The sequence below is a fragment of the Lucilia cuprina genome, chromosome 4 (genome assembly GCF_022045245.1).
Source record: "Lucilia cuprina isolate Lc7/37 chromosome 4, ASM2204524v1, whole genome shotgun sequence".
NCBI lineage: Eukaryota > Metazoa > Arthropoda > Insecta > Diptera > Calliphoridae > Lucilia > Lucilia cuprina.
In genome coordinates this window covers 96,745,739-96,763,633 of record NC_060952.1, presented here as the reverse complement: position 1 = coordinate 96,763,633, position 17,895 = coordinate 96,745,739, and the positions used below count along the sequence as shown (strand labels likewise).

At 26.4% G+C, this 17,895-nt stretch overlaps 1 protein-coding gene across 1 annotated transcript; it reads left to right on the top strand.

The window, feature by feature from the left end:
- The first annotated feature begins 653 nt into the window (after nt 1–653).
- On the top strand, nt 654–16,771 carry LOC111686993 (F-box/WD repeat-containing protein 11). Its single transcript, XM_046949133.1, has 8 exons — nt 654–1,420; nt 6,730–6,952; nt 13,833–14,104; nt 14,273–14,452; nt 14,518–14,972; nt 15,046–15,235; nt 15,306–15,441; nt 16,522–16,771. Exons 1-8 carry the CDS (start codon nt 1,364–1,366, stop codon nt 16,539–16,541), a joined length of 1,533 nt encoding a protein of 510 aa, XP_046805089.1. The 5' UTR covers nt 654–1,363; the 3' UTR covers nt 16,542–16,771.
- The last annotated feature ends 1,124 nt before the right edge of the window (nt 16,772–17,895 follow it).

Here is a 17,895-nt window from a genome sequence, read left to right as displayed (position 1 = left end):
GATTCGAGTCTGAGAGTCGAAAATATTCGAAAAAGGTCGAAAAAATTAGAAAAGTCAAAATAAGTCAGAATAAACTCGAGAAATTGCAACAAATAGGATAATATAAATAAAATTTTTTTGATAATAATAATAAAAATCAAAAAATCTAAAATATTCGGAAAAACTCAAAAACAGTAAAAAAGTCGAAAATAGTTGAAAATCAAAAAAAGTCCGAAATAGTCGAAAAGTCCACAAAATTTGTAAAACGTAGAAAATTCGGGTAAAGTCTGAAAAAATCGAAAATAGTAAAAAAAAAAGTTGAAAATTCGAAAAACGTCGAAAAAGTCGAAAATACTAGAAGTCGACTTTTAATTAAATGAAAAAATAGAAAAGGCGAAAAATCGAAGTTTTCAAAAGTTTAGAAAATTTGATTTCAAATAGAAAAAAACCCTCTTTTTATGATTAGAAATTTTAGCGTTTTTCCAAAAATAACCCTAAATTGACAACTCTGTTATAAAATTTTTAAAGTTTATTTGTCTCTTTCATTTCAGTTTTATTTCTGGTCGCGCCGAGTTTGGTTGCGTTTATTATTTTTTTCCCATCAAATTTAGATAAAGAATCAATTTGTTTTAACAAAAAATTTGCAAAAGAACTTGTATTTTTAAAATACTCTTACGGCTGCATATTTTATGCATTTTTAGTGCTGTGAAAACTTAATAATTTTTTTTAGAAAACAATTATAATTCCAAATATAACAAACAAATGCAAGAAAATTATTATTACAAAATTAAAAGCAAAAAAAGTACAATTCTTTAACGAATGACTTGCGCTTGTTCATCGTCTTGAAAGTGGAAAGAAGAAAAAATACGAACGAATTTTAGTGTGAGACAAAAAGAAATAGACAATGTTAAATTTTGCCCATGGCAAAGGTTATAAGTGCAAAAGGGTAGGCTATATAATGCAAAACCTTTAAGAAAACATTTGCCTGCCTAAACCGTGAGAGAGCAAGAGAAACAACTACTGCTATTTGAAAACGTAAAAACACTATATCTCTCTTATAAATCATAATTGAAGAAGTGTACGTGTTGTTATTGTAAAAAAAACGCGAGTGTATTTTATGAGAAGATTGCAACTTTTTTTATTTAATTTTTTTCCTTCAAATTTCACTGTGATTTTTATTTTCATTTTTTATTTTGTACAATTTGTCATTTAATAATAATTTTTTGTGCGTGTATTACAAACAAAATTATCCAATAAAAATAAGTAATTTTAATTATAATTAGATTTCCCTGTGAAATCTAAATTATTGTTCTTAAACATTGTGTTTTAAAGAAAAATAAAAACCTTTTATTAGAAATTTAGTTAAAGTTTTAATAAAAAAAATATGATGAAAATGGAGACTGATAAAATTATGGATGAAACTAATTCCAATTCACAACCTGTAAGTTTTTTTTCTGCAACTTTATTCGTTTAAAAATTTATGAATTTTTCTTAAAATCTATTTTGTTGTATTTGTAGTTTGTAGGTATTTTGTTGTTTATTTAATTTTATTGAATATTCAATTTGTTAATCCAAGGTTTTAGTTATTTAACTTTAGTTTCACCTTTATAGTAAAGGCTTTTTACTTTTTTATTTTACTAGGTATTTTTTTATAAAAAATTGTGATTTTGGTAAACTTATTTAGTTTTTCAAACAATTTTTACTTTAATAACATTAGAATAATTGCATTTATAGTATTTGTCATTAATAAATAAAAAAAAGAAAAGTAAAATAAAATAAAATAAATAAAAAATCAGATGAGAAAGAAGACAAAGACAATTTACTTGTGACAGCTGCACAGTGGGTTGAGTAAATAGTAAAGCGACATTTTAACGTGACAGTATTTAGTTATTACTTACTTAAGGGCAAATCTTTAGGTAAAGGATTAGGGATTAAATTAAAATTTATTCTACAAAGTTGTTTTTTATAATTCAATTATTTAATTTTGTTTGCTGATTTAAGAGCCCAATGGAGGCGCTTTAAGCTTGAGCAAGAAATGCAAAAGCGTAAACTGATGCATAGAAATTAATAAAATTTGTATAAAAATATACATTAAAATGTTTAATTTATTGATTAGCATAAATTATTCGTACTTTACAATATATTTTTTTGGTTTTAAATTTAAGTTTTCATTAATTTTCATATTGTATTAACAATTGTCTTCTTCTTTTTTTTATAAAACATGCATTGTTATGATAACAAACAGTGACGTTTTCTTTTGTTTTGTATTTCAACTCTGCGAATTTTAATATTGTATTCAAAAACATCAAAAGGGAATAAGCAAAAGATTAAATTTATTTTTAGATTACCTAATCTCATTATTAACTTAATTACTTAGTAATCTACTTTCTTAGTATCTTAGTTACTTAGTAATTTATTTTTAAAATAATTTACTTATCTAAAATCTTACTTACTTTGTAATTTACTTGCCTAGTAACTTGTGGCCTCCGGTAGTTTTGTGGTTAGTGTCAAGTCTGGTAGACCGGAGGTGATGGGTTCCTTTCCCACCTTTGGCAGCGCGCAACAGACTACTTACTTATTTACTTACTTACTTATTTATTTACTTACTTACTTACTTACTTACTTACTTACTTACTTACTTACTTATTTACTTACTTATTTACTTACTTACTTACTTACTTACTTACTTACTTACTTACTTACTTACTTACTTACTTACTTACTTACTTACTTACTTACTTACTTACTTACTTACTTACTTACTTACTTACTTACTGACTTACTTACTTACTTACTTTACTTACATACTTACTTACTTGCTTACTTACTTAATTACTTGCTTGTTTGCTTACTTACTTACTTGCTTGTTTACTTATTTACTTACTTAATTACTTATTTACTTACTCACTTACTTACTTACTTACTTGCTTGCTTTCTTACTTGCTTGTTTACTTATTTACTTACTCACTTACTTACATGCTTACTTACTTACTTACTTACTGACTTACTTACTTAATTACTTACTTGCTTGCTTACTTATTTACTTACTTACTTGCTTACTTACTTACTTACTTACATACTTACTTACATACTTACTTACTTAATTCTTTACTCACTTTGAACTAACACGTAAGCTTTTCATAATAACTAAGGCAATGTATACGCGGTTGTTAGATCTTACAACGTTGGCAGTGAAATGAGCAGAAAGTGTCAAATAATACTGTCAACTTCCAAATTTTGTCTTGCAATATTTTCGTAAATGTTTTTTTTTTTTTTTTTTAACAACGTTGTAAGTTCAGACAATTATTAGAAATTTTCTAAACATTTTTCTGACAACGTTGTGAGATCTGACAACCATGTATCACGGCTTTAAACTTGTATGCAGTCTATCATATAAAATTCAAATAACTAGATTTTGGTTGCCCTGGTTATCAGTGATCAATTTAAAGGAATCACTTTCACTTTAATTTATTTCGAAATATTTGCATAATTAAAACAACAAATACTTTGTTTTTACTTCTAAAAATATACTAATTAAAATATTAGCAATTAGTCGACAGAAAAAAGAAATTTATTTCATAAAGTTTATGCTGTTATTTCTAAAAAATTTTGCCATAAATTTTCTTTATAAATTTCTTCTTATCTTTGAATTTATAACACTTAAGATTTTTTCATTTATAGATAATTTAAAAAAAATCACCTATATTATTGACTATATAACACACTATTTCATTATATTTTTTAACATTAGTTACTAAGATTTGTTAGTAACTTTTTCGGGGCTAAATCAATTGTTATTTTCCTATAGTGTAGAAGCTAACAGTTTCTGTTTATTTGTTTGTTTATTTAACAAACTCATAATACAGGCCATGCAAAATTCATATATATACTTGTCACAAGGTTATGTATATTTACACATTATTAAGTTTTTTTTATTTATTATTTATTATATGTGTAAATGTACATATGTGAGCCTACATACTTACATACATATATAAATAATTGTTTATTTTAATTACCCACAAAACAACATGTGTGATTGTCTTTCTTAACTTACCTTACTTTTATGTAGTTTCTGCTTATCAATTAAGTAAATTTCAAATATGATATTATATATTCATATATACATACCTACATATTGAGTAATGCATGTGTTGTATTCAAATGCGTACAATACACATTTAACAACAATGTATTTTAATATTTTTTTTCTTTTTGTAAATTACTTCCCCGCAATCATAATTGTTCACATACGTCATTAGTGGTTAATTTGAAAAGTTGTTAAAAAAAGCTAAATGTCAGTCTGATTCTCTGACAAAATATAAACTGAACAAACATTAGGGTAAATCCATCCATTTATTAAAATAGTAAAATGAATTTCAAACTGGCTAGAGCTTAATGAACTGGATACAAGTTGTATAAGGACTTTGATAAGGATTTTAACTAGAGCCTTTATTAGCAATCTGGTTATTCATACGTTTAATCGATAAATTTTTGCCCATTAATCTTTCAAATAAATGTAACAGTCATATTTATGTCTATAGTGTATCTATAATTAAGAAATATTTTTATGATTTTTATTAAAATACTTCAGAAACATTGTCATATGGACAATATTCTTGTACATTGTTACTTCTACAATGGATTCATACAGAAACACTTTAGATTGAAAAAAACATTCTTGGAAATAGTGATTTTCCCTTTACTTATACAACTAGTTTTGAAAAACATTGTTATTTCTTCTAATATCTTATTCAGCAGAAGTTGTACAATAGTTCTTTCTTTGAAGGTATATCGTTTAATATTTGAAAAAAATTTAAATTACAGGCCTGTTGCATAATTCCATTCCGATCGAAAGTAGAATTATAACTTGTAAATAAATCGATAAAAACTTAAAAAATAATAACTTTAAACTATTGTCAATTTCACGTTAAAGTGTGAAGTAGTTTTATTTTGAAAAAGATGTCATTTTCCTTTTTTGAAGAAGAAAATTACTAAAAAGTTAATTACACTTTCGATCGGAATGGAATTCTGTGACAGGAATGATAGAATGAATCTTTAAAAAGTTGATAATTGTAATTATACCCTTCATCTTCGTGCGAAGGGTATATATAAGTTTGTTTGAAATCAATTTTCTGAAGACTCCAGATATCTTCGAGATCCAAATCTTCAATAATTCTGTCAGACATGCTTTCGAGAAGTTTCCTATTGAAAATCAGCAAAATCGGTCATAATGAGTGAGATATAGGTAAAAATCTGAGACAACTTCTGAAAATTTCCTTAACAAATTATAAAAAATCATAAAAACAACAACAAGGAGATAAAGCAGTAGTATCTTGGTAATACAGCTCATATTTGTTTGAGGGTGGTAATACAGTTTAACGGTGGTAATACAGTATAACGGTTAATATTTCTTTCTGCTACAGTTTATATTTGTTTGTGTGGATGTTATGTGTGTTACATGTGTGCAGAGATACAAAATAAATAAAAGCTGTTTTTTAAACATTCTTGGTGGAGGGTATATAAGATTAGGCACAGCCTAATATAGAAATCTGACATGTTTTAGTAATAAAAATGTGGTAAAAAACTATAAAATTAACAAAAAGCTTTCAATTTCCCTTTAATAATAAGATGATTATAAAGTGGTAAACATAATACTTCAAATAATTATTTGTTGACTTTGTCCTATTTACTTACTAAAAAGTAAGTAAGTACTTATTTTCTTACTTACTTTCTAACTTACTTATTTGCTTACTTACTTACCTACTTACTTACCTACTTACTTACCTACTTACTTACTTACTTACTTACTTTCTTACATACTTACTTACATACTTACTTACTTACTTACTTATTTACTTACTTACTTACTTACTTACTTACTTACTTACTTACTTACTTACTTACTTACTTACTTACTTACTTACTTACTTACTTACTTACTTACTTACTTACTTACTTACATACATACTTACTTATTTACTTACTTACATACTTGCTTACTTACTTACTTACTTAATTGCTTACTTACTTAGTTACTTACTTACTTACTTAATTACTTACTTTATTACTAACTTACTTATTTACATACTTTCTAAATTTTACTTTAAAATTTAATTTTTCTGCTTCTCAAGCACAACCCAGCATTTCTTAAGATTCTAGTCCCTTGTCAATTCTACTACTATAAAATGGATAAAAAATGTGTTTCCTTTATTATGTTCACAAGTAATATAGACAAGTGAATATAATGTGGTTACATACAACAATTGAACATACAAATGTACATTTATTCATTCATAACTCCAAATTATAATTATGTTAAAGTAATAAAAGACATTTTTACAAATACTACAACAGCAATTGTAATTTGAGTGTCAAGGTTTACAATTTAAGTTTATTTTGGTATTAATTTTTTGGGGGTTAAGTTAGAAACAGCAATTCAAACATATCATTTATAACTAACCCACATAATAATACTTTTTTCTATTGAATGTTTTTTTAAATGTTTACATTGAAACGTTTCTAAATTGTTTATTTTATTTAAAAATTAATTTTTGTTTGATTTTTTTTTCTAATTTGAAATTTTTATTTAAAAGTTAAGTTGAAATTACCTTCAATTTATCAATGCGATATAAATTGTTGTCATAGTTTAGTGATTAGTGTAAAAAAAACAGTTTTATTGGAAATATTTTTTTTTATTATTATAAAATTTATATTATTTTGTTTTAAAATTTCTTTTTTTTCTTGTAGTTTACTTCAACCATGCTGTATGATCCCGTACGCAAGAAAGAATCCTCCCCCACATTTCAAGTTGAACGTGAAACCTGTTTGACATACTTCTCACAATGGAATGAAGCTGATCAAGTGGATTTTGTTGAACAACTACTGTCACGCATGTGCCATTATCAACATGGTCATATCGATGCGTTTCTAAAGCCAATGTTACAGAGAGATTTTATTTCATTATTACCGAGTAAGTAAAGTTTTCAATTGTAAGTGTGTTTTTGTTTTGTTGTTATTGTTTCTAAACTTGTTTTAAACTTTATTATTGCAAATCACTTCCTAAACATGTTGTTTTTTTAGTGTTTGCATTTTTTTTCACCAGTTTTACAAATTTTATAATGAATAATATTATAAAAGTTTGTTTGTTTAACAATTAAGTAAAAAGTGGTTAGTATTTTTTTTATATAGAATTGGAATAGTAATTGTATAATAAAGTAGTTTTATGTTTCTTTATAAGTATTAAATTTTGTTTTTTTTTAATTTTTATACAACAACTTTTTTACTTATTTGAGGGTTTTACTTGTTTATTATATATATTTTGTTTATTTTTGTATCTGTTAAATTGTTGTTATTTTTGTTTTTGTAATGAAAGCAATGACCTTTGAGTCAGCAACAATTTTCAGAAACACAAAAAAATATATATACAAACTCTAATAACTTGATATTAAAAATTTAAGTCTTAATAAATGAAACGTTTTATAAATGAATGTTAACAAAAAAAAGCTGAAAAAACCTTAATAACAATGAATTAATAACAAGTAAAATATTTTGAATGAACCGATTTATGACTTATAAAACGGCAGGGGTGTAATTTAATTTGGCAGCTTTTGTATTTAGCAAAACCAACCTGAAGTTACAAACAAATTTTAATAATTATACAACATTACTTTTATGAAAATAAAGATATTTATTTTACTATAGTTCAAAAATATTTAGATTTTGTTTTAAATTGTTTTAAAGTCATTATACAAATCTATCTGCAGTCAAGGTTTTGTATTAATTGTTAAGTATTTAAAAACTTTATAAAATCTAATTTATTTAAAAAGAAAATCCCTAAAGTTTAAACAACATCCTTGAAAACAAACATCATTTGAAAATAATTATTAAGAAATAGAAACAAAACGTAATTCGACAGAAGCAAATCTTAAATAACCTTCATTTGAAATATTTCCTTGAATGTATAAATAATCCAATGAAACAATTAATAAACCTACATGTTTAGATAATACCAGGTTTTAAATATCATTTTAGGGTTATGTAAGTCCTGGTTTAGAAGGGAGTCGAAGAAGGATTAAATTAAACAGATTAAATAAACAAGTAAAAGAAAGAGAAAATGTATTCTATAGTCGAGTCTAGTCTATAGTCTAGTCTATAGTCTAGTCTATAGTCTAGTCTATAGTCTAGTCTATAGTCTAGTTTATAGTCTAGTCTATAGTCTAGTCTATAGTCTAGTATATAGTCTAGTCTATAGTCTAGTCTATAGTCTAGTCTATAGTCTAGTCTATAGTCTAGTCTATAGTCTAGTCTATAGTCTAGTCTATAGTCTAGCCTATAGTCTAGTCTATAGTCTAGTTTATAGTCTAGTTTATAGCCTAGTTTATATTCTAGTCTATAGTCTAGTCTATAGTCTAGTCTATTGTCTAGTCTATAGTCTAGTCTATAGTCTAGTTTATAGTCTATTTTATAGCCTAGTTTATATTCTAGTCTATAGTCTAGTCTATAGTCTAGTCTATAGTCTAGTCTATAGTCTAGTTTATAGTCTAGTTTATAGTGTAGTTTATAGTCTAGTCTATATTCTAGTCTATAGTCTAGCCTGCAGTAAAGTCTAGAGTCTTTATTATTAAAGTATATAGCCTAGGTCATATTCTAGTCTATGGTCATGTCTAGAGTCTAGTATATAGTCCATAGTCTAATCTATAATTTATCTACTTTATAGTTCAGTCTATAGTCTAGTTTATAGCCCAGTCAAGTCTTTATCCTAGTCTCTAGTATATTCTATAGTCTAGCCTTTATTCTCTTGTCTAGTGTAGTCTCTAGTCTAGTCTCTAATCAAATCTCTAGTCTAGTCTATAGTCTAGTTAGTTTAGTCTCTAGTTTAGTCTGTAGTGTAGTTTCTAATCTAGTCTCTAGTTTAGTCACTAGTACAGTCTCTAGTTTTGTCTTCAGTCCAGTCTCTAGTTTAATCTCTAGTCTAGACTAGTCTATAATCTAGACTCTAGTCTAGTCCCTAGTCTATTCTCTACTTTAGTTTCTAGTCTAGTTTATAGTCTAGTCTCTAATGTAGTCTCTAGTCTGTATTTTAGTCTCCAGTCTAGTCTCTAACCTAGACTGTAGTCTGGTCTCTAGACTTGTCTCTAGTCTGATCTATAGTCTAATCTATAATCCAGTCTATATTTCATTTTTTGGTTACCCTGATTAACATCTCCATTAAAATAATGGAATGACTAAACTAACTTCATTACACATACCTCCAGCATATTAATGATGATATTGTTTGTGTTTTTTAATATTTAAAACTTTTTTTAATTTAAATATACAAGGTATTTTAGTTTTAAAATATTAAATATCAAAAAGAAATCATGTTTAACAAGGTGTTTGAGTATTTTTTTTTAGTTGATTTTTTTCCCTCTATTTTGTGTGGCATGTTATAAATTATTTGTAATAAAATTGTAATATATCTCAGCATCATATAAATATATATAGAGGAGCTTTCATAATACACATTATAACACACAATTGTGGAAAATATAATAAAGATAATATAAAGAAGTAATAAAATAAATTTAATCAAAATTAAAAGAAAATGCACATAATAAATAAAATTTCAACAGAGTTGGGTTTAGCTAAGAGGGTAAAAAAAATTTGCTAAAATAGAAAATTTCAAAATTCAAAACTAATATTTATACCAAAAACTATTTAAATTGATTATAATTTGAAAAAAATATATAACATTTTTTTTACTTTTTAATAGCCTAACCCCTTTTTTTGAAAACAAAAACACAAGACATAAAAAGCAGTAAAAAAATTTAAAAAAAGCAAACAAAATGTTAAATTTTTTTTTTGGATGGAAAACCAGTTATTTTGATTTTTGTTTGTATTTTGCTGATGATGTACCACAGCGCAGAAAAAGAAAAGAAGAAGAAGAAGTTTGTAACAGCTTATGCTCTGTCAGGCTAGATATTTGGCTGACTCGCTGAATATCTATAGTTTGTTTGTATGTTTCAGGTCGTTTAGTTTTTGGCTTAGCTTGAAGTAATAGTTTTGAAGTCTGTTTTTGTTTTTGAATGTGTTGTGTATTTGTATGTGTTTGAGTTGCCAAAAGGTTTTTTGCTTTAATTTTATATTTTTTTCGTCTTTCTGCTAAAGTTTCTTTCTTTAGCTATACATACTTACATACAATTTCCTATAAAACAAAAGCTAAATAATGCAAGAAGAAATCAAGCAATGTTATATTTAACACGTTAAAAACTATACATACATATACAAATCATAACTAAAAAGAAGAAAAAGAAATTATATATAACAGCTAAAAACTCCTCGTTACTACTAAATGAAAATTATGAGATTTAGCTTTAAGCAATCTTTTGGTTTAGTTCGTTTTTTTTGTTTTCTTTTAGTCTTTATGTACTTGTGTATGTTTGTCATAGTTGGATTGGAAGTGTATGTATATTTGCAACTGTCACTTTAGATTCATAATATGATTATACGGTTATCTGCACTAATCAAAAGCAAAGGCTATAGTAACATAACAAGAGATGCGTTATTGTAGGCTTTAAGGCATTTTTTGATTTGTTTTTTTTCACTCTTTTTTGAAGTTTTCTTTTTTTTAATAGACAACTGTTGTTTGTTTTTGTAAGTAAAGTATAAAACTATTGAAAAGGTATGACTCATGAGTTAAAAATAAACTATAAATTAATATAGTCGCCCCGGCCCATATCTCCCACACCCTGTCCTTCTACAAGAAATTTTTAATAAGGGGAATGTTTAAAGGTCCTTTTTTAATAAAATTTATTATGAAAACAGGATTTTTTTAATTTTTAATAATTTTTTTTAAGAAATGGACAAATTTTTGAAACTTTTTTATAACAAAAGAATATTCAATATAATCTGAATTTTTTTTGCAAATTTTTAAATAAAAATATAATTTTTTGAATAATTTTCAATAAAAAATTTTCTAAACTTTCATAAAATATTACATAACTTTTATAAAATTTTCTTAAAAAATTAAAATTTTCGAATATTTTAAAGTAAATTCTAAGAAGTAAAGTTTATTAAGAATTTTCCATAAAAACTCATTTTTTTTTTTTTTTTTTGAAAAAGAAAAGGAAAAATATATTAAAATTTTTCTTTAATAATAAGAAATGTTCAAAACTATAAAAATATGAATTAAAAATGATCTTTTAATTCATGCTAATTCATTCAACCTATTAACTGTAATTGCTAAGTTATACTAAACCCCACTACAAAAAAGTTATAAATCGAATTTAAAATTAAATATAATGAAAAAAAAAGTACATTTATTTGAACCACAATAATTGACGTCATAACAAAAAAAAATTCCAAACTAAACTAATTCAAACACGAAAATAAACACAACCTTTTTTTACACACGATTTAAATAAAAATTTACCTCCATTGGAAAAACTGTTGTTTTTTATTTTTTTCTTTCTTGTTAAATTTTATTTTATTTTTTGTAAGAATTTCATTTTGAATATCATTCATATTAATGATTTTTTATGTTAAACTATAGATTTTTGTAGGTGGTTGACACAATTGAAGGAGACTGAGATAGAGATATCTGTGGGGTTTTATTATTGGTTCGTTGTTATGGGTTATGGTTCTTTGTAAAACAGGCATGGAAAAGTGAAATTTTGAAAAAGTATTAAAAACAAAATGAGTATTTTAGACTTATAGTCCAGTCTATATTAGACTATATATTAGACTAGATTATAGACTAGACTATTGACTAGACTATTGACTAGACTATAAACTAGACAACAGACTAGACAACAGACTAGACTATAGACTAGACTAAAGACTAGACTATAGACTAGACTCTAGACTAAACTATAGACTAGACTCTATAGACTAGACTATAGACTAGACTATAGACTAGACTATAGACTAGACTATAGACTAGACTATAGACTAGACTATAGACTAGACTATAGACTAGACTATAGACTAGACTATAGACTAGACTATAGACTAGACTATAGACTAGACTATAGACTAAACTATAGACTAGACTATAGACTAGACTGTAGACTAGACTGTAGACTAGACTATAGACTAGACTGTAGACTAGACTATAGACTAGATTATAGTCTAGTCTATAGTCTAGACCATAGACTACACTATAGACTAGGCTACAGACTAGACTATAGACTACACTATAGACTAGACTATAGACTAGACCATAGACTAGACTATAGACTAGACTGTAGAATAGACTGTAGACTATAGACTAGACTGTAGGCTAGACTATAGACTAGACTATAGACTAGACTGTAGACTAGACTGTAGACTAGGCTGTAGACTAGACTATAGACTAGACTATAGACTTGCTGTAGACTAGACTATAGACTAGACTATATACTAGACTAGAGTCTTGCCGATAGTCTGGTGTAGCCTAATCTTTAGTCTAGTCTATACTCCAGATTATAGTCTAGTCTATACACTAGACTATAAACTAGACTATACACTAGGCTATACAGTAGACTATATACTGAAATATAGACTTGACTATATACTAGACTATTTACTCCACTATAGACTACAATGAAGACTGGACTATAGACTAGATTATATATAGTCAAAACTATAATGAAGTAGTTTTGACTATAGACTAGACTATTGACTAGCTTATAGTCTATGCAATAGACTAAATTAAAGTCGATATTATGCATTCGTATGTAACCGAAATGTAGCGGTATTTTTCGATTTCAAATAGTATTGATTTACTGAATTTTCCATCCCTGGCTAGTTGTCTATATAAAGAGAGTTTTAAAAATATGTGTTAAAATTTAAAAAAAAAATAGATTTTTTTAATATTTGAAAAAATATATATATATATTTTTTTTTTTTTGAATATTTGAAAAAAAAAATCAATAAAAAAATAAATATTCTTTTTAATATTTGAACAAAAAAATATTTTTTTTTTAAAGAAATTTTCAAACTTGTGCAATGTTTTTAGCAGAGAACATACATATTAAGCTTTTGTTAATTACTTTTAAATCTATGTAATTATGTTGAAGAGGGCTCCACATATTTGCAAATTTGCTAAATTTTATGATTTAATTCTTTTCATTTAACACATTTTATAGAAAATCCCTTTTTATCTTATGTTTTAAAAATGCGTGTTTTGTATTTAGATATATTTTCTTTTTGCTCCTGTAATATATTTCTTTTTGTGAAATGTGTAAGTCAGTTAATTTTGTTGAAAAATAGAATCTTTTGTTTTTGTACATAGTATGTATGTAAAAGTACATAATATTATGTATATACAATTTAAACAATATTATAAATAGATATACAACAATGTATATTTTGCTAGTTAACCATATTAGTGTGTATGTTAGTGTATAAAAAATGTATGATTGTTATTTTAAATTAGGTTAAACGTGATTTGACTTTTTTTGTTGTTTTTTCACAATATTACAGTAATGATACATACAGTTACTTACTATTCGTACTAAAAACAAATATTGTATTTTTTTTTAGAAGAGTGAATGTTGCTGGGTTCCAATTTGTGGTAACTAGAGTGAAAGATTTATTATTTTTTATTTCTTCTTTCGTTTTTGCCAAAGTTTTGCAGTCGATGAAATTAGTTTTTAGGTCAGACATAATAAATGACTAAAAGAACAAATTTAAAAATGACAAAGATTATTATAGATTTAATACTTTTACTTAACTGGCATTTCTCTAATGATGTCTTCTTGAAAGCTGTAGAAAGAAAAAAGGTTTTATTCAAATTTATAATAACAATGTTGTCGTTGTTGTTTGTTTTTTAATTTACTACAAAATTTCTAATTTTTTTCTTTTCGTTTTTGTTTTCTTTTTTTTTTTAGAAAAAGGTTTGGATCATATTGGTGAAAATATCTTATCATATTTGGATGCAGATTCTTTAAAGGCCGCTGAATTAGTATGTAAAGAATGGTTACGCGTTATATCAGAGGGTATGCTCTGGAAGAAATTAATCGAACGTAAAGTTCGTACAGATTCCTTATGGCGTGGCTTGGCCGAACGACGTGGTTGGATTCAACATTTATTTAAACCACGTCCTGGTTCGATACACAGACCACATTCTTTTTATCGGGCATTATTTCCTAAAATTATGAATGTAAGTTAAACTTTTCACTTTTTTACAAAATAAAACAATTTTCTTTAAAATATCAGCTTTTTTATAAGAAATATTCGAAAAATTTCACTTTTTTACAGAAAATTTTTAAAAAGTTTTCTTTTTTTAAATAAAAATATTTATCTTTTTCTTTCCTTCGCTTTATTTAAGGACATTGAAAGTATTGAAAATAACTGGAGAACAGGACGTCATATGTTGCGTCGCATCAATTGTCGTTCGGAAAATTCAAAAGGTGTTTATTGTCTGCAATACGATGACGTTAAGATTGTATCAGGTTTACGTGATAATACCATTAAAATATGGGATCGTACGGATTTGCAATGTGTAAAGGTAAGTAGTATCTCTCTTAAATTAAGTATTTATTTATAGTATTTACCCCCACCCCTTATTAACAGACTCTAACTGGTCACACTGGTTCAGTTTTGTGTCTTCAATACGATGACAAAGTCATTATCAGCGGTTCATCCGATTCAACGGTACGCGTCTGGGACGTTAATACCGGTGAAATGGTCAATACCCTCATACATCATTGTGAGGCCGTTTTACATTTACGTTTCAATAATGGCATGATGGTTACCTGCTCTAAGGATCGTTCAATTGCTGTTTGGGACATGACTTCGCCAAGTGAAATAACTTTACGTCGTGTTTTGGTGGGTCATCGTGCCGCTGTCAATGTCGTTGATTTCGATGAGAAATATATTGTGTCGGCTAGTGGTGATCGTACAATTAAGGTTTGGTCAACTTCATCGTGTGAATTTGTGCGCACGTTAAATGGTCATAAACGTGGCATTGCCTGTTTGCAGTATCGTGATCGTTTAGTGGTCAGTGGTAGTTCAGATAATTCAATAAGGTAGGAGCGAATTATTTTCATTATCAATTGATTTTCTGTTACAAAAAAGTAAAACACATTCTATTTCTTTAAGACTTTGGGATATTGAATGTGGTGCTTGCCTACGTGTGCTTGAGGGTCACGAAGAATTGGTACGTTGCATACGTTTCGATTCCAAACGTATTGTTAGCGGTGCCTATGATGGCAAAATCAAAGTATGGGATTTAGTGGCAGCTTTAGATCCAAGAGCACAATCCAATTCATTGTGTCTGAATACTTTAGTGGTGAGTTGTGCGAAGTGAAAATGTTTAAGTTTAATAATTAAATATGTATTTTTTTCCATTGTTATTTTAGGAACACACTGGTCGCGTTTTCCGTTTACAATTCGATGAATTTCAAATTGTCAGCAGCTCACATGATGATACAATATTAATATGGGATTTTCTTAATTTTACACCAAATGAGAATTCTACAGTTCGCACACCTTCACGTAAGTTTTTTGTTATTAAATTTTATTTAATTAAGTAGTTGAGACTAGTCAATTAGATCAAATATAGGTACATATTGTCTATAATCTAGTCTATGATCTAGTGAATAGTCCATAATATAGTCTAGTCTATAATCTAGCTTATTGTCTAGCAAATAGTCTTTCTTAAAGCCTAGTCTATAGTCTGGTCTTCGGTCTACATCGTCTAGTTTATAGTCTAGTATATGGTAGTCTATAGTCTAGTCTATATTCTAGTGTATAGTCTATAGTCTAGACTAGTCTATAGTCTTACTCCATTGTCTAGTCTATAGTCTAGTCTTTTGTCTAGTCCATAGTCTAATCTATAGTCTAGTCTATAGTCTAGTATATAGTTTAGTTTATAGTCTAGTCTATAGTCTAGTCTATAGTCTAGTCTATAGTCTAGTCTATAGTCTAGTCTATAGTCTAGTCTATAGTCTAGTCTATAGTCTAGTCTATAGTCTAGTCTATAGTCTAGTCTATAGTCTAGTCTATAGTCTAGTCTATAGTCTAGTCTATAGTCTAGTCTATAGTCTAGTCTATAGTCTAGTCTATAGTTTAGTGTATAGTCTAGTATATAGTTTAGTCTATATTCTTGTCTATGGTCTAGTTTATTGTCCAGTCCTCGTTCTGTTCTTTGGTCTAGTCTATAGTCTAGTTCATAGTCTTCTCTACTGTCTACTTTTCGGTCTAGTCCACAGTCTAGTCTATAGTCTAGTTTAAGGTCTAGTCTATAGAATTGCCTATAATCTAGTCTATAGTCTGGTCTATAGTCTAGTCTTTCGTTAAGTCTATAGTCAAATCTTTAGTCTAGTCTTCGGTCTAGTTTATAGTCGAGTTTATAGTCTAGTCTATAGTCTAAAGTCTAGTCTAGAGTATAGTTTATAGTATAGTCTTAATTTTAATTTTTAGTCTAGTCTAAAGTTTAGTCTTTTCTGTAGTCTAGTTTAGTCTAGTCTTGCCTATAGTCTAGTCTAGTCTTAAGTTAAGTCTTTAGACTTGTCTATAGTTTGTAACGAAAAAAAAACAATTTTTTTATTTAAAATCTTTTTTGTACTATTTTAGCTGCTCTCATGGAACATTAACAATTTATAAAAGATCAGATGCTTAGACATGACGGTTTAGCTGTTTTTTTGGATTACGGTAAATTTGAAAAAACGTAACAGCTGTTGTTGAGTGTGTGTGCATGGGTCTCAAATCATTCAACATTGTTGCGTTTTTAAACAAAAAATATTCCGTTACACTTGTGCAACCGATCTCTCTCCCTTTTAATCTCTACTAATAAAACAACAACAACTTCTCTTATTAAAAAAAAGAAATTAAGAAAAAATATATATAAAAAAGCATATGTTCAATTAGCAGAGTGTATACAAACAAAAAAATATTATTATGAAAAAATAAAACCTGTTTAGTTTTTTTAAGGCTTTAAGGATAAATATTAAACAAATTATAATATAATTGAGCAATTAAGCTTGAATATAAATAAAAAGTAAATACAAAATTCATAAAAAAATTAATTACGCTCAAACAGAATTAAAAACAAAAAAAGAAAACAAAAACATTCATTATCTTCAACAAAATCATAAAATCGCTAGAAATTTTTGAATAAAATTATTATTATATAAATTAAATGAAAAACTAAATTAAAATAAATAAAAGAAATTGTAATTATGATTATAAGAGAAAATTTTTTGTTAAAAAAAATAAACACTGTGTTTAATATAAAAACAAACAAAAATATTCCCGGTTAAGACCTAATATTCCCCCCTCCCCCTTTATCCTTTTATTTAAAAAAAACCTCATAATAAAACTCCTACAGAAGGAAAAAAATTATATAAACTTATTATAAAATTATAAAATACTATATTAAAAAACAAAATAAGGAAATTTTAAACGATGCAGTAATTAAAAAACAAACACAAAAAAATAAATTAATAAAAATTGTTTAAATATTTATAAAAACAAAACAAAAGCAGAAAACCACAAATTTATTTACAAAACAAACTAAAACTATATACACATAGATGATTAAATAAACGATTGATTATTGTATTTAATATGTAAGAGTTTAAATGATTTTGAAAAACTATTACAAAAATAGTTTTTCACCATAAATTCCACAATTAATATTGTTTGTTTTAGAGTTTTTTCTTTTAATTTTGTGTTTAATTTGTTTAATTCAAATAGTTCTTCCATAATTTGTTTTTTTTATTTTTCTTATTTATTTCTTTTTTAGAAATGAAGACATTTTTTTTAATTTCATAATTAATTGTAGAATATAGTACCGGTACTCATTCAGAATTGGGCAGTGTAAGACATATGATTTATGTTGGAATAAATTGTTTAACTGATTCCTTATTTCGATTTGAAGGAAATATATTTACAAACACTATTGTCAAAAAATTTCGAAATACAACGATACAATGCTACGACACCGAT